The 26396-nt window shown below is 40.1% G+C and overlaps 1 protein-coding gene across 1 annotated transcript in view; it reads left to right on the plus strand.

Annotated features, from left to right (window-relative positions):
- The window catches only part of mettl24 (methyltransferase like 24), a 68697-nt gene extending 44433 nt beyond the window's left edge, over positions 1-24264 (plus strand). Inside the window, exons 4-5 of the mRNA XM_017713004.2 lie at positions 9738-9963; positions 23224-24264. Coding sequence (XP_017568493.1) covers positions 9738-9963; positions 23224-23544 — 547 coding nt within the window. The 3' untranslated portion in view covers positions 23545-24264. The remainder of the gene's footprint in view (positions 1-9737; positions 9964-23223) is intronic.
- Positions 24265-26396: the final 2132 nt, after the last annotated feature.

The raw sequence follows: 26396 nt of genomic DNA on the forward strand, positions 1-26396 counted from the left end.
CCTGGATAAAAAAGACATGCAGTCAGGCCAATTGGGTGTGCTGAATTGTCCCTAGGTGTGAGTGTGTGAGTGACTGTCTGTGTCTGTGTGTCTGCCCTGCGATGGACTGGCGACCTGTCCAGGGTGTATCCTGCCTTCCGCCCGAAGACTGCTGGGATAGGCTCCAGCTCCCCCCCGCGACCCTGACGGAGAAGCGGCTTAGAAAATGGATGGATGGATGGATGGATGGATGGATATATATATATATATATATATATATATAATTGAATGTGTTGCATGCAACTTTGATGCTTCTTACAAAAATAAACAATGTTCCAGAATAATAGGCCACTGTTAACCTACATTCTGCATCTGAAATGATTTTATAGAGTTCAACACACATTTAGGGCTTTTAACTGACCTGGACATTAGACAAGAATTGTTTGAATGACCCTTAACCTCAATATTTTAAAAAAAGAAATGATTGAAATTTCTGCTTTTTAATAACTATCAAAACAATCACAACAGTACTGAAGCTGTGACTGTTTCATTAGTGACAATTTTAGCATATTTTGAACATAATTCAAAAACACTAGCCAGTATGCTCGCTTTGAACAGTTGAAAACATAAAATCATATTCTTCATTAAAAGACAGAGTTTATTTAATTCTTAAAGCTACCCACTGATTTCCAGATTTCAAGACACATTTATCTTAAAACAATGGCATCTAACTGTTTGCATGTGGTCATGAGGGACAGGGATGCATTGTCACTTCCTGCTATAAAATACAGGGGTGTAGCTAAAATAAGGCTCCAATTTTAAATACATCATAACAAAATCCTTCTCTAAGGATATTTGAGGTCTGAATGCTTGATTTTTTTTCGGTACACTATACCATGTACTGAAAGCAACAGAATTTTTAAAATACTGTGATCTAAATTTTAGTCACAAAACAAATATCTTTTAAAGGAATAATGCAAAATCCTGATTGGTTGATTCTCACTGTAGCAAGGACATCATTTCAGCGCAGTCACTGCATAAAACAACATGATTTCACATATACAATCACTGGCCACTTTATCAGTTACACCTATTTTGTATCTACACACTTTGTCCATTTTATCAGGTCTTTTTATCATGTAGATGCACTTTGTAGTGCAAAGGGAACTTCCACCAACAGATTGTTCATCAGTAGTGGAGACCCCAACAAGACCAGCACTGAGTAGGTAGCCTCTGACTTCACACACAATTATATAAACAACATGAAATGAGATGAATACAGCAGTCCTCTCTCTTCTCCAGCACTTATTCTGCCACCTGTTCATTCCTCCTCCGCACTTATGTGCAGTGCAGGAAGGGTTAAATTCCTGTTAAATTGGAGGCGAGTCAGGCACTGTGCTAGGCCTTTTAGTGATTCTCCAGAAGGACAGGCTCCACCTGTGCACAGGGAATGGGTCAGCACAGCTGCGATAGGAGGGTTAATTTGGGTCATATGTGTAGATGTCCAAGCAAGGGGTCTCTATTTGGCTCCTGAAATGCAGGTGTGCTGGCAGAGCAGGCGGAGGGCTGCGGCTGAGAAATGGAGCTGTAGCAAAGAAGCTATTATGATATCACTGAGTGATTGAGTAGGGGATAAGGGTTTTATAGGGGAATACAGGGCAAGTGGGCAAAGAACTATTTTGGTATGAATGGCCACTATAATCCATCATCTGGACTCCACACACACACACACACACACACACACACACACACACACACACACACACACACAAACAAACAAACAATACATCACACACCCACCCACATAGACAAACACACACAATACCAGTCAAGTTTGGGAAAATGTGATCTCTAAGCTTAAGCTTAAAGGGGAATTCCACTGATTTTTCAAAATTTCTACCTAATTAAACAGAACGATGAAACACATTCATTCAGAGTAGTTTGATGATTAGGCAGAATTGTTCACAGCTCTAGTGATTGGAATCAAAAATCTGATGTGTTTAATGCCTGTAAAGGCATTTAAAACCACATTATATTGTCTCACAGGTCTATTATATGATGCAGAATTTTCTTAACTAATTCAAAAGGGAACTGCACTAAAAAAAAGTATGCAATTCAGTTGTAAACAGTATGTTTGACATGTAAACAGTCAAAAAGAGAATTACCATATTTCAAATGTATTGGGCCTCTCCCAAGAAATAAGAACGGTGATGGGAACCAGTGGTCTTGACATATACAATGCATATACAGTACTGTGCTAAAGTTTTAGGCATCTAAGCAAATTTTTAAACAATTTACCTCAGCAGTGAGTTTATCACAGTATACACTAGAATAAAGTCACATTCATAATTCAAATAAACATAAAAACAATAAAAAGTAACAAGAATTTCTTGGGTCCATATTTTTCCTTGACACCTTCACAGCCACCACAGAGACTTGTTAATATCATCACTTACATCATGAGCACAATTTAATGAAGCACTGATTGGTCAAACCAGGAGTTGCTTTTTAACTACATATAATACCGGGCTTCCTCGAGGAGAGGTTTGAAAATGGTTAACACATTAACATCCATAAAATCACAATTTTATTTATATGTATATATATATATATATATATATATATATATATATATATATATATATATATATATATTGTTTATTCAAATATTAATACGTTTCTCAAATATTAACACTTTTCTCAACAAATAATCAAATACTACACAAATAAATAGATTTTGAAAATGTGTCTCGGGTGCTTTCGCACAGTACTGTACATTGTACACCATTATGCAACAAATGCCATTATTAAGTCTGATTCCTGTAGAGGATGTGTTAACTTTTTTCACTTAGGACATCAAAAACACATAATTTGCCCAGGAGTGAAATTTCTACTTATGATGTTAGTTCTTAAGTAGAAATTTGACTCCTGGGCAAATTATGTGTTTTTGATGTCCTAAGTGAAAATAAATGAACACATCCTCTCTTGCAAGATCACTCTCACAAGTTAACTTCTTAAGAACTTACACAAGAATGACACACAAGAACACATACTGAGAAACAGCCATGGACCATTTTCTCAGACCTAAACAATGAAGGCAAGGAGAGTGATACCATCTGCTGCCACTTCCTTAGTAGGTTAGTTACAGCACTGCTTCAGTGCCCACAAATGTGTTTAAATCACAGCCAAAGACTGTAGTCATTTTTATATGGAAATGGCTGTGGTGAACACATATTTTCAGAAGAGGGAAGAACACAGGGTGACATACAAGAGTGGAGGGAGGTGCACACAGGTGGATTATATCCTTAGCAGGAGATGCCACCTAAAGGAGATTGGAGATTGTAAAGTGGTACCAGGGGAAAGTGTAGCAAGGCAGCATAGAGTGGTTGTCTGTAGAATGAGGTTAGAAACAAAGAAGAGGCAGAGAGTGAAGACAGAGCCAAAGATTAGATGGTGGAAGCTGAAGGAGGAGGATGGTTGCAGGCAGTTCAGGGAAAAATTGCAACAGGCCCTTGGGGGCAGTGAGGAGTTACCTGAGGACTGGGACTAAGGTGGTGAGAGAAACTGGCAAGAATGTGCTGGATGTTTCGTCTGGTCAGAGGAAAGAAGACAAGGAAAGTTGGTGGTGGAATGAGGAAGTCCAGGAGAGTATTCAGAAGAAGAAGGCAGCTATGAAAAAGTGGGATAACCAGAGAGATGAAGGAAGTAGGCAGGAGTACTGTGAGGCTAGTCGCATAGCAAAACGAATGGTGGCAAAGGCAAAGGCTCAGGCCTATGATGAGCTGTATGAGAGGCTGGACAGTAAAGAAGGAGTAAAGGACATGTATCGCTTGGCTAAACATAGAGATAGAGCTGGAAATGATGTACAGCAGGTTAGGCTGATAAAGGATAGAGAGGGAAATGTACTAGTGAGTGAACAGAGAGTGTTGAGTAGATGGAAGGAGTACTTTGAAGAACTAATGAATGAGGAAAACGAGAGAGAGAGGAGGACAATGGGGGGAGAGATAGTGGATCAGGAAGTGCAGAGAATTAGTAAAGTGGAAGTGAGGGCAGCTTTAAAAAGGATGAAGAATGGAAAGGCAGTTGGTCCAGATGACATACCTGTGGAGGTATGGAGATGTTTAGGAGAGAAGGCAATGGACTTTTTAACCAGGTTGTTTAACAAAATCCTGGAGAGTGAGAGGATGCCTGATGAGTGGAGAAGCAGTGTATTGGTCCCCATTATTAAGAACAAGGGTGATGTGCAGAGCTGCAGTAACTACAGAGGTATAAAGTTGATGAGCCACATCATGAAGGTATGGGAAAGAGTTGTTGAAGCAAGGCTAAGGCGAGAGGTCCAGATCAGTGAGCAGCAGTTTGGTTTCATGCCCAGAAAGAGCACCACAGATGCAATCTTTGCGTTGAGAGTGTTGGTAGAGAAGTACAGAGAAGGTCAGAAGGAGCTACATTGTGTCTTTGTGGATCTAGAGAAGGCATATGATACGGTGCCAAGACAGGAACTGTGGTACTATATGAGGAAGTCAGGTGTAGCTGAAAAGTATGTTAGGGTGGTGCAGGACATGTATGAGGACAGTGAGACAATGGTGAGGTGTGCAGTTGGAGTGACAAATGGTTTCAAGGTGAAGGTAGGGTTACATCAGGGATCAGCTTTGAGCCCCTTCTTGTTTGCAATGGTGATGGACAGGTTGACAGATGCGGTCATGCAGGAGGATCCATGAACCATGATGTTTGCAGATGACATTGTAATCTGTGGTGAGAGTAGAGAGCAGGTGGAAGAGAATCTGGAGAGGTGGAGGTTTGCACTGGAGAGGAGAGGAATGAAGGTCAGTAGAGATAAGAAGGAATACATGTGTGTGAATGAGAGGGAGGCAGGTGGAAAGGTGAAGATGCAAGGAGGAGAGGTCGTAAAGGTGGATGACTTCAAATATCTTGGGTCAACTATGCAGAGCAATGGACAGTGTAGAAAGGTGAAGAAGAGGGTGCAGGCAGGATGGAGTGGGTGGAGATGGGTGTCAGGGCTGATGTGTGACAGAAGGATAGCAGCAAGAGTGAAAGGGAAGGTTTACAAGACAGTAGTGCGTCCTGCTATGCTGTATGGTTTGGAGACTGTGGCTCTGTCTAAAAGACAGGAGGCTGAGCTGGAGGTGGCGGAGATGAAGATGCTGAGATTTTAGTTGGGAGTGACATGGATGGACAGGATTAGAAATGAGCAGATCAGAGGGACAATGAAGTGGAGCAGTTTGGAGATAAAGCCAGAGAGGCCAGGTTGAGATGGTTTGGACATGTGTTGAGGAGGAATAGTGGATATATTGGGCAAAGAATGTTGGAGATGGAGCTGCTGGGTAGAAGGAGAAGAGGTAGACCTCAGAGAAGGTTTATGGATGTAGTGAAGGTGGACATGGAGATGGTTGGTGTGAAAGTAGAGGAGGCAATGGATAGGGCAAGATGGAGGCAGATGATCCGCTGTGGCGACCCCTAAAGGGAGCAGCTGAAAGAAGAAAAAAAAATATATATATATAAATAAATGAAATCATATAGTGCATATAGAGACTAAAATGCTACTTTAATGTATCATTATACAAAACTACATCAAAGCACTGGTGCCTGGGAGCACAGCTGTGTAAAGAGTGGATTAACTCATGAAAGTGTGACTGCTTTGTATGTCACTGAAATACAGCACATTTAGACAACTTTTAAAGCAAAAGTGTCTGCATCAACAACTACTGGGACATTCCGGTCTATTAGAATTCCAAACAGCAAATTAGAGCGTCAGAGGTTTTGCATGTCTACTTGAAGCCTATAGAAAATCTAAACAAGCTGCAATGAATATTTGAGTAAGAATCAACTTGAGCAAATATAAAATCTTAATGAATAAAAAGCAATAGATAAGTAGATACAGACAGAGACAAAACTAAATAAAGTTTTTAAGTAAGGTGCTGGGCCCCCATGAGCTGTCAGAATAGCATCAGTATACCTTTGTATAGATTCAACAAGTGTCTGGAACTCTACTGGAGGAATGGAATCCCGTTCCAAAAGATACTCTTTCAGTTGGTGTTTTAGTGATGGTGATAGAGAGCTTTATATTTCAGTCTAAGATCTACCATGCATGTTCAACTGGGTTGGGAACTGGCGACTGTAAAGACCGTAGCATATGATTTACATAATTTTCATATTCATCAAACCATTCAGTGACCCCCTCTGCCCTGTGGTTGTAGGCCTTGTCTCTCCACTCCCATCAGGATTGACATGTTTCATCACAGGTGATTAGACAGAATAACTTTAGAGTTTTAACGTTTAAAAATGCAGTGCAATTCAGAGGCATATTTACTCTGTTTTTCCCAGAGTAGTTTCAATAGCAATAGTGTAGTCGCTATGACTATTGAAACTACAGCCAGTTTAACATTCTTTGTGACTGAGGCTCTGGCTATCCACGAGCTAATATTAGAGACTCTTTCAAAATCACTAAGACCTTTTCTTCTTGATCTAAAATCAAGGTCAACTGGCATTTTTCTTGAATTTTTATACATGCCACAGAGCAGGATATTAATTGCTTAGTTAACATATACTTGTCTTAATCGCTCAGCTGTAGGTAGACAGATAAATAAATAAAGGCTTTATAGAGTACAAGTCTTATTCGTTCCATGGGAAAATAACTCCTCAAAACTATATTACAATTTATACCCTCAGGCCCTCCTTAGTGTTGCGCACCCCACCCAAACACACACATATTCACATTAGCATATCCTGTGGGAAAAGTGTGTGTGCCTCTATAGCTCATGTGGTGAAGGTCATGTCTGGATCATTGCCAGTTATGTCAGATATCTGGTCCTCAGGACTCTGTCTTATCCTCCCACTGCCAGAGTCAGCAAATTTTATATAGTTTGAGCATAACCCCCCTTCTGAGTGTGCCTCTGTTCCTTACTGAGTAATGGTGCTGTGGCACAAGGAGAGGTTACATCTCTACAGGTCTCTAAATGCCCCCCCCCCCCCCCTCTCTCTCTCTCTCTCTCGCACAGCTGTAAGGTAATAACCTACTAATGTGGCTTGTACTGTAATGAAGTCAAACTTTTTTTTAACATATGTACATCTGAATGTGTTTGGAATTAATTTCCCAAACTGTGCACTGTACAGACATGTTGTACGAGGCCCTTTTGTGACTCTTAAGCTGGTTTTACACTGTGAAATTTTCATGCAACTTTAGTAGCTTGATGAGTAAAGCACTAGGCGCAACAGTAATGGCAAATTACACATTGATAATATATATTAAGTGAAATATATACTAAAAACTCTAGATAGATAAAAGACAGATATACATATGTAAAAGATGGTGGTGACAGCTGGAAAATCTCAGTAATCAAATGTGCTGCCACCAACTTGTCTTTTAAATTGCTTTGTGCAACTAGTTGTGCAGAAATTATTGCATGGAACTTACAATGTCCAATAAGTTGCATGGAAGTTTCACAGTGCAAAGCAAGCCTTAGACTATATTGGATACATTTTTACATTTCAAGTCTAAGTTTGATAACAAAACAGTGTAACATGGTGGGTTGGGACAACAGTGAAATATCTTTTATGGGGCAATCGCAGTGGGGCTCATGGCACAGGAGGACCTGTGGTGATCAGGATCCTTTAAATCTTTATTGGGCCCCCTTAAATAGATACTGACACAATTGTGCACTCATGACTCACAGAAAGATCCAGTTTCCTTACATACAGTACCTCACCAATCAGCTTCCATTACACAGACAGCCCTGATGGCTGTTTATCTCCCTGCATTTCACCTTTGGCAGTTGTTCTCAAACAGATCCTTCACAACCTGCACGGCAAGAAGAAAACAGTAAAGCAAATAAAGAAGGTAGGTAGGTTACAAATCAACATTGCATTATATTTTGTTACCAAAATACTTCAAAAGTATAACTTTAAAAGGAAAATAAAAGTGAGCTCTCTCATTCTGTGAGACGATGGGGTTGAGGTAACTTTCCAGTGGGCCAAATCAAACCTCCTCACTTTGGGAAGCCCTGCTTAAGTGTGCGAAGTTGTTTGAAACATAACAATAGTGAGTAAACAAGCAAAATGCATTGTCTTTTTTAATTCATTGAAAGTAGCCTTTGTGAGGGGCCAGATTAAATGATGTTCACTGCCATCCACAAGATCCTAGTTTCGCCACTACCCCAGATCATGACCTTTTAGAATCACTCACCATTTTAGGTATTAGGTGCACCAGATGTTGACTGGATGTTATACTTGTTCAACTATGCAAAGTGCATGGATCACATTCGCTGTAGTTTTACCGTTCAGTGGAAGTATATGCTATACATTCACTATGCAAATGAAGCACAGAGGTCTCAGTGGTAAGTGTAGAGTCTGCATTAGATCTCTGAAGTTCTTTCTCTCTGTTCTCCTTTACCAGTTCCCCTGTGAGGCACATTGGAGTACAAGAAATGATCTAAGTGTCTTTGGGTGTTTAGTTCTAGAGCTAAATGAATCATTCAGAAGTGCTGGAGACAGATACACCTCTCTCTTTCTCTCTCTCTCTCTCTCTCTCTTCCTGAAAGACAGGACAAAGATGCAATAAACCAACCGCAAGTGATCATGTCGGAGCAAGCCTCCCTCAGCTACAATTTAACTGCTGAAACAAGAAAGAGAGGGAGGGAGGCATGAATACATGAGCAGAACATCAGAAGGAGAGACGGAGCTTCAGTTGGTTGTGCAAAATGGCAACGTTTTGAACATTTGCTGCGCCAGTCTGTTGACTTGGTTATACAGCCAGAAGTGAAGAGACTGCTTTAGCATTCTGGCATATAAAGCTCTTAGCACATAAACTGCCTTGTTAAATGAATAACATTACCAGCAAGTGATTATGTTGTCAGTTTTGTTGTGTCAAAGTAGTGAGTAGCGCTGTCGCCTCACAGCAAGAAGGGCCTGGGTTCGATTCCATGGCTGGGCGACCAGGGCCTTTTCTGTGTGGAGATGGACGTGCTAAGTTGCCCCTAGGCGTGAATGTATATGTCTGTCTGTCTGTCTGCCCTGCGATGGACTGGTGACCTGTCCAGTTTAGAAGATACGTGTGTTTGTGTTAATATTTGTTGTGCAGCATTATATCCCCCAGCCATCAGTTTGACAGAATTCACAATTTTATATTATTTTGTGACCGTTTTTAATTATTATGCTTAGCCAACAAATAATAAATTAATTAAATGTAGGCCAACATGTTTATAACACTGACTGTAATAAGTGAAAAAGTCAAAAGGGTTGGGGTGGGATACAAAAGTTTGTATTTGAGGTTGGAAAAAACTAACTGAGGGATTAAATTACCTTAATGCACCTCATAAAACTTCAGGGCTTTTCAGATGTTCAGATATTTTACCAGCTATTGTTTTATTCATACTGAAGGCAGCACAGGACAAGTCCTCTTTTTATCCACAACTTAAAAGATCATATCTGAACAGACAAACATAACAACCTTTTCACTCTGTACTGCGTCCAATTGACTCTAGAGCCTCTTAACCTGAAGGTAGATCCTCCTTCAGCTGGAGCACAGCCGCATCTCATCAATTTCAGTCTGAACTTTGGCTCTCTGCTGCTTAATTGCGCACTTACTGGGCATATCTTCTGAGGCTGTTAAAACCTTTCTTTCTTTTTTGCTCCTAAGGGTGGCCAAGTAGGACTTTAAGATGAACTGTTAAAAGCTTACCTTTGCCTTAGAGTTCAGGGCCTTTGCATAAATGCTCTCTCTTTTTCTCTCTCTCTCTAATTAGGCTGGGTGGTGAGGATAAGTGGTTAGAGAGAGCGTTGGCTAAGGCAGGATGTGAAGTTCATTGTTTTGACCCCAGCATCAAAGAAGCTCACCTGCAGGATTCCCACATGTGGCTCCATCGGCTTTCTGTGGACTGGAGGGACCCCAACCCCGCCATCCCAGCTCAAAGGCAGCACGGCAGCACCAAGAAACTGGCCACCATCCTCAACGACTTTGGACACAGACAGGTGACCGCATTACAAAAAATGTTCAGAATAAAGCTGCTTAGTGTCCATTTTATCAGCTCCACTTACTATATAGGAGCACTTTGTAGTTCTACAATTACAGACTGTAGTCTGTAATCTGTTTCCCTGCATACTTCGTTATCCCCCTTTCACCCTGTTCTTCAAAGGTCAGGATCCCCACAGGATTACCACTGACCAGGTATTATTAGGGTGGTGGATCATTACTCAGTACTGCAGTGACACTGATGTGGTGTTGGTGTTTTAGTGTGTGTTGCACTGGTACAATATCAGACACAGCAGTGCTGCTAGAGTTTTTAAACACTGTGTCCACTCACTGACCACTCTATTAGACATGCCTACCTTGTTGATCCAACTTGTAGATAGAGTTGTAATGTCAGAGACAGTAGCTCATCTGTTGCTGCACAGCTTATTTAAGTCATCTTCTAGTCCTTCATGAGTGGTCACAGAATGCTTCCCACAGGCCGCTGTTGGCTGGATATTTTTGGGCGGTGGGCAGTTCTCACTCCAGCAGCACTGCTGTGTCATATCAGAATGATTCAGCACCCAAATAATACCTGGTCTGTGGGGGTTCTGTGGGTTCTTGACCATTGAAGAACAGGGTAAAAGGGCCTAACAAAGTATGCAGAGAATTAAATTAGTCCTATGATTACAGTCTGTAATTGTAGAGCTACAAAGCAGACCTATATGGTAAGTGGAGTTGATAAATGGACAATGAATGTAGAAACAAGAAATTGTTTTTAATGTTATAGCTTTGAAAATACATTTTAAATACATAGACAGATTGTGTGAGAGCTTGGAACTGGAGAGGCGTAAATGAGATGTGACACATTTTACAGGAGAGCACAAATAAATTTCAGCCATGCACTGGCCTATTTGTGTTGAACATTCTTTCACTCAAACAAGAATGCAGTTCTAATGATGAGGATGATTGAACAGTATAATGATAAAGAGCAGTATAAAGACATCAAATGAGCAAAAAATAATTTTGAAATGTAGGAAACTGAATTTTCCTCACTTTTTTAAATGAAAGAGTTTGGGGTAATATGTAAAAACTGCTTTAAAACATTCCGTCCGCTCCCCAGTCTAAATGGAAACAAGGCTGCAAAGCTGTTTTAAATGAATTGTTCTTGTCACAAAACCCAACACATTTATCTGCCTATTCAGTCTGCAGCAGTTCACACTGAAGTTAGCAAGCAGTGTTTCAGCCTGGATGCCTTTTTCAATGAGGCACATTACAGGGTGGTTAAAAAAAAAGGAGTTAATTTACATATATCTGTCTTAAAGGCACAGTAACAAAAACAGCCTGTTTAATGAATATAGAGAAACTAGTAAAATTTAGATGTGACTGTTTTTGGTACATAAAACCACACAAATGTTAAATGTGGACTGCAGGGAAAAATTAAATGCAACAAAAATTAGGATGTGAGCCTTTTGAAAGAACATTTTTAATAATGTTAAAACCTTTTTGGCATCCATATTTACCCATATATCCAATTTCATTAATGACCCTCTATAACTTTATGATAAAAAAATTGTATTTATTTGTACAGTGCTAAGTATGTTTTTAAGTAATTCAACATTTTGGTTAACTTTTTTCCTAACAGCTAAGTTTATTGCACAATAAATACTATATCCTGACTAAGTTCTGCACTTATGATAAGATATGCTTTTCTTTCCACAAAACAACTCCTTGCACTTCTTATCTCAACTTCAAATCATTATAATATATTTCCCCTCCTTATGACAAACACTGAACTTTAGACAGAAGTTTGCTGCTTGTTTTGGTGAGGTATGAGTGTTAAATAAGAACAAGTCACACTTTTATTATCTCTGTTACTTTTAAGGATTAATGGCTCTTTAAACTTTCAGACCATCATCATAAAGAGCTCTAAATATATTTAAAGTATCCTAAGCATTTCATTTTATATTGATTGCTTCAGCTAAATGTCTGATATCCCAAAAAAAATCATGGGACAGCATGATGATGTATAATATCCATCCATCCATCCATCCATCCATTGTCATCTGCTTATCTGAGTCTGAGTCATGGGGGCAGCAGCCTAAGCAAAGATGCCCAGGCCTCCCTCTTCCCTGGCACCTCCTCCAGCTCTTCCAGAGGGATACCAAGGCGTTCCCAAGACAGTCGAGAGATATAATCCCTCCAATGTGTCCTGGGTCTTCCCCGGTGTCTCCTCCCTGTCGGCCATCCATACCAGATACCCGAACCACCTAAACTGGCTTCTGTCAACGTGGAGGAGCAGCGGCTCTACTCCGAGCCTCTCCAAATTGCCAAGCTTCACACCCTATCTCCCAGGGAGCCCGGCGACCCTGTGGAGAAAGCTCATTTCGGCTGCTTGTATCCGTGATCTCGTTCTTTCAGTCACTACCCAAAGCTCGTGACCATAGGTGAGCGTTGGAACGTAGATTGACCGGTAAATTGACAGCTTCGCCTTCTGGCTCAGCTCTCTCTTCACCATGACGGAGCAGTATAGGGTCCGCATTACTACACTGATGGAAAATATTTAGAAGTGAAATAGCTTGGCAAGCCAGACACATCAAAACAGAATACTTTCCTGGTAAAAGCAATTAAAAAATAAAAAACACATCAGCTCTCAGAATATCCAAAACAAAATAAACACCCCTGGGGGATACGGTGCACTCTAGAGCCTCTAAACCAGGGGTGCACAGCTCTGGTCCTGGAGGGCCAATGTCCAGCATAGCTTGATGATTTATCTGCTCAAAAACACCTGATAAAACTCACCTGTTAATTGGTTTAATGGATGTGTTTGATTAAGGGAACCACAAAACTGTCCTGGACACCAGCCCTCCAAGACTGGAGTTGTGCACCTCTCCTCACCATTCATGTAATGTAAAGGAATAGGGGACTCATTGATCCAAGTGACCTTCTTCCATTCTGCCAAGATCCAGTTCTGACACCTGCAAGTCCCCCAGGTCTTTTTGCCTGCCAATTTCTCCAGCATCCAAAGCGTCAACGACATAAGCCGACTGTTCACTTAACTTCTAATATAACCCAGACCTTGACATGCGTCATTGTTACCAGATAATCAATATTATTCATTTAATCTGTGAGTAATCATAATGTTTTATGTGTATAGGGTACATTAACATTACATTTACAATATTACTCATATGTTGATATCACTGTAAAAGGGAAAGCTCCAGGATCAGTAGGCATACTGTAATATACCTCACTCTGTAGTGTGGTAGTTTGTGTGAGAACATGGCTACAGCAGAGTTCAACTCATTGTGCATTCAACCTCAGCCCTGCGTCTGCTGGAAGAAGAAGAGACACCCTTCGCTGAATTGGTTTATCCTGCATATCATCATCATCATCATCATCATCATTCGGCAGAACATGAGATTTCTGCAGTCCTGCCAGCAATAGCACTCAGACTGATTAGATAGCCATCTGCATAGCAAATTAGGGCCCCAGGCACAGCTAACTGAATCAGGAGTTCAGCATTGGTTTGTTTTCACATCTTCTGAAAAAGGACCAGCCATAATCACGTTATTACTGCACACATCTTCAGAATTATTCAAAGCATTGTTTTATTAAACTGAGCCACATCCTTACTTGGCACACTAGTTGCACTTGTATTGTGCTGTATCACAATGCCACCACTGTCAGAGGCCTACACTCAGAGGCCTGTGATGTCATGACTGAAACAATCCCAACGCCGGGCTCCACAACTTCCACAAACCCTTTTTTGACAGAAAAATAATTATTTTCCCTCCTTTTATCAAAATGATAATTGCTTCAGATTTATGCACAATATCCCAAGATGCCAATTTTTTGACTCCCTCATATATTACACTCCTTCCTCCCTCCCTTCTCGTTTCTCACTGCATGAGCAACAGTTTAATTGTTGCAAATTAAATTCAGGCCCTCGAATAGAAAAGCCTACAAGCCACGCACTAGTGCGTAGCATTAGCCAGCTGACGCTTCACAGGCACAAGTGACTGATTTGTGAGCCAGGTGGGAAAAGTATGAGGAATACATACTAATTAGTAAGTTAGGGGCTCGTTCAAAAGGCTTCAAACAGGGTCATTTGTACAAAGGTGTCTGGGGGTCACTTGATGTTAGTCAATCTTGCCCTTTTATGCTTGTCTGAAATCAGGACAATGGAAATGCCCTTTACCATATAACAGCATACACTGAGCCAAAACATGATCACTCACAGATGAAGCACTGATTGTCTTGTCTTGTAATTCTAATGGCTAAAGACAGATTGTAAGATGCTCATGTAAAACATTTTGGTATATCAGGGGCATCAGAGGAAAAAACTGAATACAATACAATACATATACACACATATATACATACACACACACACACACACACACACACACACACACACATATATATATATATATATATATATATATATATATTATATATGTATATATACACACATACATACATACACTGCTCAAAAAAAATAAAGGGAACACTCAAATATCCAAACATCCTAGATCTGAATGAATGAAATATTCTCATTGAATACTTTGTTCTGTACAAAGTTGAATGTGCTGACAACAAAACCACACAAAAATCATCAATGGAAAGCAAATTTATTAACCAATGGAGGCCTGGATTTGGATTCACACACAAAATTAAAGTGGATAAACACTACAGGCTGATCCAACTTTGATGTAATGTCCTTAAAACAAGTCAAAATGAGGCTCAGTATTGTGTATGACCTCCCTACAACGCCTGGGCATGCTCCTGATGAGGTGGCGGATGGTCTCCTGAAGGATCTCCTCCCAGACCTGGACTAAAGCATCCGCCAACTCCTGGACAGTCTGTGGTGCAACGTGGCGTTGGTGGATGGAGCAAGACATGATGTCCCAGATGTGCTCAATTGGATTTAGGTCTGGGGAACGGGCGGGCCAGTCCATAGCTTCAATGCCTTCATCTTGCAGGAACTGCTGACACACTCCAGCCAAAAGAGGTCGAGCATTGTCCTGCATTAGGAGGAACCCAGGGCCAACCACACCAGCATATGGTCTCAAGGGGTTTGAGGATCTCATCTTGGTACCTAATGGCATTCAGGCTACCTCTGGAAAGCGCATGGAGGGCTGTACGACCCTCCAAAGAAATGCCACCCCACACCATTACTGACTCACTGCCAAACCGGTCATGCTGAAGGATGTTGCAGGCAGCAGATCGCTCTCCATGGCGTCTCCAGACTTTGTCTGGTCTGTCAAATGTGCTCAGTGTGAACCTGCTTTCATCTGTGAAGAGCACAGGGCGCCAGTGGTGAATTTGCCAATCCTGGTGTTCTCTGGCAAATGCCAAGCGTCCTGCACGTGTTGGGCTGTGTGCATAACCCCAATCTGTGGACGTCAGGCCCTCATACCATCCTCATGGAGTCGGTTTCTAACCGTTTGTGCAGACACATGCACATTTGTGGCCTGCCGGAGGTCATTTTGCAGGGCTCTGGCAGTGCTCCTCCTGTTCCTCCTTGCATAAAGGAGCGGTGCTGCTGCTGGGTTGTTGCCCTCCTACAGCCTCCTCCACGTCTCCTGGTGTACTGGCCTGTCCCCTGGTAGCGAATTGCCAATAATTTCCACCTGTTGTCTATTCCATTTGCACAACAGCATGTGAAATTGATTGTCAATCAGTGTTGCTTCCTAAGTGGACAGTTTGATTTCACAGAAGTTTGATTTACTTGGAGTTATATTGTGTTGTTTAAGTGTTCCCTTTATTTTTTTGACCAGTGTATATGCGTGTGTGTCTTTTAAATACTGTTTATCTGATGGTGACAGTTTTGGTGGTCTACCAGGTCGTGCACGGTTGTTACACTCTCAGAAAAAAGGTCCTAAACTGTCACTGGGGTGGTACCCTCAAGAGAATGACTTTAGCACCTTTAGTTAGGGAATGTAATTGTCCCATATTTGATGGTAATTATAATTTCAAATGTCTATTGATTCCACAAACCCTATCGATTTTCCAGGCTTTTGATTCTGTTGTTCTGTATTAAAACATTAGGTTATGAAAATGTACAAACAGTGACTATTCCCGTGGGCGACCTGTCCAGGGCATTTTCTGTCTTTCACATAATGATGGCTGGGATTGGCAACCTAGAAGGATAAGTTGCTTAGAATGGGAGTGTTAGAAATTCTTGTTTTCTGGTCCCTTTTTAAATTTCTTCAATTTGACATACAATACCACTTACAGTGCATCATATTATGGATTTATATGTAGATTCATAAATATGATCTTGGTTTTGATTTAGCCTAACACATGCAGGCATTCAGTGACCGTGTTAAGAAAAGCCTGCAGGACAGAGTGAGTAATATGACCTCAGCCTGGGAGCCTGAATCATGCCGCACTCTGCTTTGACCATCACTAAGGTCATACTGACTTTTGATTCAGTTGAGGTGTGGGGAGCTGCATACAGATGTATGAAAAGTAGTCTCATATTTAAAGTTTGTCTGTAGCAGACATATGGACATCTTGCACTGTTAGAAATGAAAGTTCTGTGCAGGTACGTTTTTCATTCATCAAGGTACAAACAATGTAAATGTACCCTCAAAGGTACAACAGTGGTTTTAAGGTCCAATTGTGTACCTTAAATAAGTTTTTCCTAGTGGAAAAGTAGATATTTATATCTTTTTATTACTTAATGTTTCAAAACAGAACAATAAAATAAAAAGCCTGGAGACGAGATGAGATGTGTGGAGTCAATACAACCTAGGAAATATAATTTAAATGCATTATGGTACAATGATGTTCCCTTACCACAGGAACACACATGCACCCTTGAGGGTGCTACCCCTGTGACAAGAGGGGACTGCCTTAGTGAGTTTCATACCTTTTTTTAGATGAAAAATAGCAAAACATTGCTTTCAGAGCTGAATTGATTTGTATCTTCCGTCCCCAGACATGTATTAGGTGTTGCTAAAAGAAAAGGTAAACATGATCCTGCACCAGTTTTTGGAACATATTGCAGGTATCATATTTGGAATGACCATAGAATGTGCATAAAATACCATATCAAATATAATGTTTTGGTACTGTTTGCAATCTAATATTGGTCAAATAGAATTGACTTATCCTTGCTTTCTCTTTTTATTAGCTGTCCTAACTTTTTAAAATTTATTTTATATAAAAGTAATAGTGTAATAGTGTTTGTAATAGTGCTGTTTGGCTTTTAAAAACGGTTCAAATGAACATTCTGAATGGTCATTATATTTAACCCATACACTCTGTAACCCTTTTCTGTGGAATGTAGGGTGTAAGGAATATGAAGCACTGTGGAGGGTGTAGGGAGTAGGGAATTGGGAATATTCTACAGGGTGCGTGTACAGTTAATCCTAAATGGACCACACAGTAAAAGTTGTGGAGAACTGGTAGAAAGCGGGGCGGTGCAATTGGAATCTCTGAGGGCAGTAATCTCTTTCTGAAGAGAGAGTAATTAAAGCTAGATCATTAATGTCCCACTCAAGGGGCAAGTTCTTAAATTACCTCTGTACCATTCCCTAAACATGAATTAGACATCTCATCAACATCCGCTGTGATGAGAAAGCCAGACTGTGAATAAGACATGTCATTTTTTATTTTATTATTTTTTTGACCAGCACTGGGATGTTTTCACTGCTCGTGCAGAACTCGGCTCATCAAGGGCTTGATAATTAGCTGATGATGTAAATCAAGTTACATAATGGACCCCTTTTCAGGCATGATGCACTAGTTTTCACTTATTTAATGAAGTTATGACAGACATTTAGAGCTGCGGAAACCTTTAATTTATACAAACGCATATTAATTTGAAAAGAAAAAGTGAAGCTATTAACTACTGCAATGGGCAGGCAGCAGCGAGGTACGTCCTTTGACCCATCATTTTAATAAACAATGACTCAGTATGCAGCATGAACTCACAACTCTGCATGATGACTCATCAATCGTTCACACAATCTGGCATTCACGCCTGCAGTGAGTAATGTGCGGAACAGTGATGCCTGGAGTCTCAATCTATATCAACTGCATTACAGGCTACATGTCTTGCAACTAATGAGTGAACTAAGGAGTGGTTTAAGGAGGATTCTGGCCTAAAACTAGAGTTTAATACAGTGGTTTGTGAAAGTTTATTTGCTGAAGATAAAATAATAGGAAAAAACCCACAAACCCAGTAAATAAACAGAAGTTTTACACTTATAATTGCAGAAAAATGCTTTATTGAAGTCTCTTTAGAGGATTTGAATTAACCTTCATATACATATGACTATGTTATTTATCATGTTACACAGTTTCAGTAGCGCCATAGAATTCACCATTTTATATCCATTTCATATTTCTGTTCATCAGTGTTCTCTCACTACAATACCCAGCATGCATTATGCAAGCACATGAGGGAAAAAAACAACTGGGAAACCCTGTGATGTCAACCAATCCTGAGTGCTAGCTATGGGCTATTAAATATAACCAGGCTAGCATTAGTGTGTAACTTGTTGAACAAAATCATAAAGAAAACAGAGATTCAACTGTGATCTTTATTTGGCACAAAATGGATACCAGGGGCAAGTTTTTACCTTATCATCTAGAAAAAAGTCAAATCAAGGTAAGATATGTAGCTACCTTGATAACTTTAGCTTTTAGTTTGTTGTCCTCCAAAACAACAGACAGCATCAAAAAAATCAACCTCAAAGTGTTTGAAGTTTTGAAAAAGTTCCTCAGACCTTCAACATCCACAGAAGAGGATTTTTATCCTCTTATCCATCTTTTATACTCAAGAGACAACAATGGCATTGCTGTAGGTTGTAAATAGGCAAGTTTATAGTTTATTATTTTGGCTGATGTGTTCCATATGGAAAAACTCAACATGACACTTTGACCTGTCATAGCATAAGACATACCACAATACTTTGTTTTTCTGAGGTTTGTGAAAAGGTCCTAACACACTAGTAAAATAGCAGTGTAACATTTTAAAAAGGCTGTGAACAAAAGAATACAGTGTTCTTTTACTCAACATCAGTGGAAAGAACAAACAACCAAACTTTTCCAGAACAAGAAGAAATATCACACATTGGGTAAAAATAAAATAATGGCATAATAGGCTGGCATTTAGTCAGCTACTTGTTCCTATGCAGTTGCTTGCAACCCCTATACTTACCTGTCAACGTAATCCTTTAGAGATTTGCAGGTGTTTGATAAAGACTGTGAGCCAATCTACCCCCAAACCAGTATTTTTTACCCTTATCCTTATGTAATGTTTATTTGCTCATTCAGCTGATAGATAGTAATCATTGATCTTTACCAAACTCAAATGATCAGAAATCTGTGCATGTATTCATTTGTCTTGAATGTTGCACAATATTGTGTGAGCGTGCAGCTTGTGTTAAGGCAGTTTTGTAATGTCACACACGCAAATCCTGTGATGCAGTGATTTTTACAGCATGCCAACACTTTACAAAATACACAGTCACCCGTGACTTGACCTTGTGTCAGGGGAATTTTTTATTGCATATGTTCAGTGTTTATTTGCTGATTTTAGCCAATCTATTTTGATAGGATTTTAAATGTCAGGTAAAATGTGCACGGATACCCGTGTTTACCAGCAGGACACTGACCAGGGCATCAGTCTGCCTCCACTGTCTTGTCTTTTTCTCACAGTGCATCATGGGGCCATCAAGTCCCCAGGTGAATGGCACACACATTCCAGGCATGATGTAAAAGAAAACGAGACTCATCAAACCAGGTGACCTTCTTGCATTGCTCCAAGGTTCAGTTTTGATGCTCGTGTGCCCATTTTAGACGCTTTCAACAGAGGTCAGGAATTCACATGGGCACTCTGGCTACACAACTCCGCACGCAGCAGGGTATGATGCACTGTGTGTTGTGACACATTCCTCCAGTAACCATCACTAAAAACATCTGCCACTTGTGCCACAGTAGCCCTTCTATAGGTTCAGACCAGCTGGGATAGCCTTCAATGACAACTGTAAGTAGGTACTACTCAATGCTGACTGGGAGCACTTCACAAGCCTTGCCGTTTCGGAGGTGCTCTGACCCAGTCATCTAACCACAACAATTTGGCCATGTTCAGAGTCACTCAGGTCTTCAATCCTGCCCATGTCTCCCACATCCAACAAGTTGAATACAAGAACCAACCATTTGCTTATCATCTAATGTATCCCAGATATTTATACACATTGTTACAAGATGATCAATGTTATTTGCTTCATCTCTGTGTGATTATGTTCATTGTTGGATTTTCTACGTGTAAAACAATTAAGATTTATTAAATATTAAAGCAGTACTTCATATCGCTTTGACTAGGATAAAGGCAAGCTACAGAGTGTTTGTAGAGAGAGCCGTTAAATAATAAAACCAAAATAGTGAGAGAGAGAGAGAGAGAGAGAGAGAGAGAGATATGCTGGATGAGCAGCTGTGTGAAGGACATTACAGGACGAGTGTCCCGAGCCAGATCTCCCTCTGGGTGAGAACACCAATTCAGGCCACAGCGTTCAGATGCTGTCCACCTTTCTCTCCTCTAGCCTCAAGAACAGCTGCCCTACTTTTCCTTCTCACCCTCCATTTCCATCCAGAAATCTTTCATTCATCTCTGAAGAGAGCCACTTTGCTGAACTAATTTCCTGCATTTCTTTTCCAAGGAACGCAAGATGGCACCATATGGAGCAGTCAAGGCTCTTAGCCAAAGTGCTCAAATATTGCAATCTGCGGTCACAGGGGACTTAGAAATCTTCCAGTAAACTCCTTTAAGAAAAGGATTTTTTGGAAGCCAGGAGGCATGTGAAACACCTGCTTCGAGTCTATGGTTAATTAAAAGCTAAACATTTGATAATTGGCATCTGGATCTAACCCTGTACAGGTCCAAGCAGGGCTCGTATTGAGACGTTGCTCGGAAATGTCAATATACAAAAAGGCTTTATGCAAGTGTGTGCTCTGTATAGATCTGTTTGTAGCGAAAATGTGGTTAGAAACGCTGCACATATACCGATCCTTTGGGTAAAGAGAAGCCAGGATTATTAAAATCACCCCTATTGGCAATGAAAGCCTACAGTGCCTTGTTAAGTGTCAATTCAATTATTATTAGGAGCCTACTCGAGGAGCCATGCTCCCCAATGAAAGGAAATGAGTTCAGCGAAAACAATTGTGATTCATTCTGGCAATAAAATCCAGGCCCAACTTTTAATGAAAGTCTGGAATTGTTGAGAGGTAATGAGGCAAGGGATCTCGGCACGGTCGTGTTTTAGAAGTGCTTCATCTGGTTTGCTGACAAAAGGTCTTCTGCCAGACAGCCACTTAGAACCTTAAATGTACCAAATATGACTAAGGTAGACAGAAGACACACTGTGTGTACTGGAAGTGGGGCATCCTCACAGGAAAACAAACCTTGTTAATAGTCTCTTTAACGAGTCCAGCAGCTACAGTGGCTGTTAAACTGTGAATAACAAAGTGTGACAAACTTGGTTAGATTTACAGGGACAATGCACATTAATAAGCATCTCTGTAAATGTGCCCATTTATTAACTGCAGTCCCTGGGCAGGTACAAAACCTCATGAATTCCTGTGTCAAAGGTTTGATCTAAATCTGAAAGTAAAGCCCCAACAAAACCCCCCACCCACCGATTTACATTTAATATTCTCAAGAAAAAGGCAGTTAGCTCTTTCTGTTGAATATTTGTCTCTAAAGCCAAACTGCTTAGGGTGTAATCTAAAAGGTGTTAAGATGGGTAATATGTTACTTTGCTACACGCTGTTCAAAATGGTTGTTATAGTCTTTCACATTCATGGGTAGACCACTACATTAATAGTCTACATTAAGAACGCATTAATAATTTTTATTATTAAAGTAGACAAATATCTGTTAAATACCTGACAAAAACCCTCAAAGTGGCCTTAGAAAGCTTAAAAGAATTAGTCAATGTCGTCACTTTAAATTCAGAAATCTGCCTAATCTCAAAAACAGGTTGATTATAACTTGTAGATATTATACTTGGATTTATTAAAGAACTTATTATCAACATCTTTATCAACTCCACAAAACAAAAATAAAAATTTGCTGCTATTTTAGCTTAATTCTGGTTAGCACTTTCATTTTTTATAAGAATGTGAAGATAAACAAAAGTATCACCAATACATTTCCCTGTCATGCCCTTTAGGTTATCGCTCTGATCAATTTAGAGTCTGCTTGATCAATTGCAAAAATGAAGAAAAAATGGCTTTTGCTTTTTAATTTCTCTCATTACTTTATTTTCACAATTATTTCATCTATCAGTGGCTAATTTAGATTGAACAACTGTTTTCAAAGAAGCATCGTTATCTGTGATTTATCAAGAACATAAAGGTGTAAAAGATATTTAACAATATTTTACCTCATGATGCTTTGCCACTATTTGTTGGGTGGTCTGTAGACATAATCTTACAATTTATGTTCTTAACAGTACTTTTGCTTCATGACAAGACTTTATTTATTGTATTGTCCTATCCGATTCTTTTTATTTCCTTATTATTCTACAGTACTTTTACTTCATGACAAGACTCATTATGAATGTAATTTGTTGTATTATCCTGTCCTATTCTTTTTATTTCCTTATTATTCTATTTTTATTAGTATAAACCTTGAGTATCGATACTATCTGATATTTTTCTTTATAAATTACTACTTTACAGAAGCATCTAAAACTCAACACAAACACTTCACTGTCCCACAGGACCAAAAACAGTACTTTGCAAAAGTCAAAAACTGGCCTTTTTCGTTATTTTTTTTCCAGTCAAAAACTGGGATTACTTGGATTATGAGAGGCAGATACAACCAACTTCTAAGATTGAACTTTGGAAGTGTGAAAAAATATCCCTGCAGATTTCTTTAAAAAACTGAAATCTGGTCTCCTGAAAAGAATGGCAGCCATGACAAAGTCATAAAGCGGACACACTACATACTGAAAAATTGTATATTATCTCTGACTTTTGCAGTGTCCTGTACATAGCTAACATGACATCACACAATGTGAGCGTGTGCTATTTCAGCCTACCCAGCAATTTCCATTGACATTGGCCTGATACCCATACGCCATCTCTAGTAACTATCGTCACCTGGGATTATATCTTATCTGTTTTATTTTACTTGTACTCTTTGTTTTCTTAGCGTGCTTGTTACAGTGTCTATCTGAGAAGCACTGTCAGTTCCAGTTACTGGGTTTACCTTTGCCACCTAAACAAAGGTTTGGTACTTATCTTGCTCTCTCTTGCAGGTGGATGTGCTGAAGTTAGACATGGAGAGCGCAGAATGGAAGATTCTAGAGAACCTGGTCCTGGAAGGAGTTGTGCCTTCGGTGGGCCTCCTGCTCCTTGAGGTCCACGTGCACTGGGCGGGGTTTGAGGTGGGTGGGGACGAGCCGTCTGTGGTGCGCTATTGGTTCAGCTTGCTGAGGGAGCTGGAGCGATCGCACTTCCGCCTCTACCACAGCTACAACGACCCTGCAAAGCCACGCCTCTTTCTTCATAAGAACCTGCGCAATGCGAGCAGCGCTTATATTCTGGGTTGGGTCAACACGCGCTACTCGCCTCATTGAAAACAAATGGCCAGGCATACGTTTCAGTTATGGGACATGTAGTTCAGCAGAAAACCGGACAGCAGTCGTGCGAAATGAGGCAAAAGTAATTTAGACACAAGTTTCAGCAAAGCGCAGAACAAGAACAGCGTGACATTAATGAGTATTCTGTTGTTATGGCTCGGCTGACACACTAGTACTTTCTCTATATGGTAGGGGATACATTATCCTTTTCGGGGTGGGGAGGGAAGGAGAGCGGAGGGCTATAAATGCTTCTAGGAGCTCATCAGCACATGTAAAGGCTGTTTTTCTTCCAGAGGTCAGTCGCATAGCTAGAGAAGCAGTCACCGGCGTCTCCTCAGCTAATGCTGGCTACGTGCCAGGAGTGTGACCCTCTGCCTCTCGCTGGAGGAATATGCTCTGAGAGAGTTATGAGCTATCAGTTAGAGAGAGAGAGAGTCAGTAAACGTAGCATGCTGAGAACTGAGTATGTCCAGGAGGCCAAGCGTAAGAGCAAAAGAGTACAAATGAACTGACAAACCAATCTCACAGGGTCAAAGCCCAAAGGACTTGATGGACAGTTGACCACAGAATGGCAGTCTGCACCAATGGCACAGGAGAATGAGCAACAACCAAAGAACAGAGAATGGAGGTCAAGATTACCGCACCCGCATCAGCACCAGCACTGCAGCTTTGACAGTGTTTCAGTAACCTTGTTTTAATAAAGCATCTTCAGGAAGAGTTCGGTCATTTTTTTGTCATGGTCGCGCTTACAGAATAGAACTTCACTCAAATTGTAGACTGTCTATAAGAGGACGAGTAGCCCAGGTATTTAAAAAAAAAAACTAACAAAAAAAAAACAGAAAAGCATTACTAGCAAAATAATCATGTCAGATCTTTTTCCACATTTACTGTCAAATCAAATCAAATAGAAACAAAAACACAATACAATAACCTGGTTGTGTAAGTGTGTGCACCTCCATGCTAAAACTTTGTAGCCCTTTTTGATTTTCTTAGTCTTTTTGAGTCTCACGGCTGGGCATATCTTGTCTTGGTAGGGCCATTCCAAAACATGCATCTTTTGTTGGTGATGCTATTCCTTTGTTGGTTTGGATGTATTCTGTGGTTCATCGTCATGCCGAAAAGTGAAATTTCTCATGTTAATCATGACTGATTATAGCCCCTTTTCCGGCTGAAGAAAAGCATAAACCTGCTCCAAAGCACGATGCTGTCACCACCATGCTTCATTGTAGCCATGATGTTCTTTCAGTGATGTGCTGTTATTTTAGCATCAAAGGTATCTTTGAGTTATGATCAGAAGTCAACCTTGGTCTCATTGGACACGTTTTCCCCCACATGGTTTTGGGAGACTGGATGTATCTTCATGCAAAATTTAGCCAGGCCTGGGTGTTATGCCTTTCTGCCTAACCCATAACCCAGCCATATGAAGAACATGGGAGACTGCTGTCACATGTAGGGAACAACCAGCGCTTGCCACATTCCTGCAGCTCCTTTAATGTTGCCAAAGGTCTCTTGACAGCCTCTCAGTCTAGTTTTCTCCTAGTCTTCTCGTCAATTTTGATGGGATGTCCTGTTCTTGATAATGTCACTGTTATGCCATATTTTCTCTACTTGTTGATAATGGTGTTCACACTATTCCTTGGTTTATTGAATGCCCTGGAAACTTTTCTGTACTCTTGTTCTGACTGATATTTTTCACCATTGAGGTTCATACTTCATAAGCTCTATGTGGACCATGTTTTTTGCAGTAGGATGCAACCAAGAACATGGGAACAGATTCACTTTATTTGAGGTTAGAGTTAGAATCACTTTAATTGATGGCAGGTGTAAACTAGCTACTATTTAACATGAGTCTGCATGTGATTGGTTAAATGTGAATACAGCCACATCCCCAGTCCTAACAGGGTGTGCATGTTTATGCAACCAGTCTATTGTAAGTTCTTTGGTTTTTTTTCTTACCCTAAATTATTCATTGCTATTCATTTTAATTTATAGTTTGCAACATTCCCACAGTATGAGGATTATGTGAAAGCAGTGAAATGGATAACTTTTAAAAATATTTAACTGGCATTACTTTGTGAAAATAAACAAATAAACATGATGGTGCATATGCGAAGCGGGAAGCTGGCCGACGTCAAATGTGTGTGCGAGATAAGCAGTGCTTGCCAGTGTGTGTTTAAGGTTATGCTTTCAATAATGACTATATTTATACTGCACTTGGGAAAACAAACAAACAAACAAATAAAAGAGCTCCCTCTCTCTACTGAACTAGGCGAATGTTCTTAGACGCGCTTTGAGGATTATGCCTTGCAAAGAAACCAGGATGCTGTACAGCTGTTTAATTAAAATAAGTAAGTAAATTAATAAAATGTGTGTACTGGGGATATTTGAAATGTGGAAAACATTAAAATAGTTACTTAGAGTAGCTTTGTTTTACAGTGATTTATGATGTTTGGAGATTTAAAAAAAAAACCCAACAAATCTTGATGTTCATGACTATACATAAAGTACGCTCATCTTCAGAAGGAAATATGACTTGATTTGAAAACAATAGGTTATTTAAAAGGATGGCATGATGCTGGAACAGTAGACAAGGGCTGATTACTCAGGACAGCCACTCGCCATTTATTAATGAGTGCTTGGCTTGGTTGAAAGCTGGAAAAAGAAAAGAAAAGGAAAAAAAATAAATAAATAAAAATTTCGCACACATACATAGAGCACTTATGACCATAACACACTGTGTCTATAATGGAAGTAAATATGAAAAGTCTCAGTTTAGAATTTTTGATTATTTAAAACTATTTGGAAAAATGTCTCATGTCCTGGAGCAAGTTAGGCATGGAGAGGAACTT

This window comes from Pygocentrus nattereri, chromosome 4 (assembly GCF_015220715.1).
Source record: "Pygocentrus nattereri isolate fPygNat1 chromosome 4, fPygNat1.pri, whole genome shotgun sequence".
Taxonomy (NCBI): domain Eukaryota; kingdom Metazoa; phylum Chordata; class Actinopteri; order Characiformes; family Serrasalmidae; genus Pygocentrus; species Pygocentrus nattereri.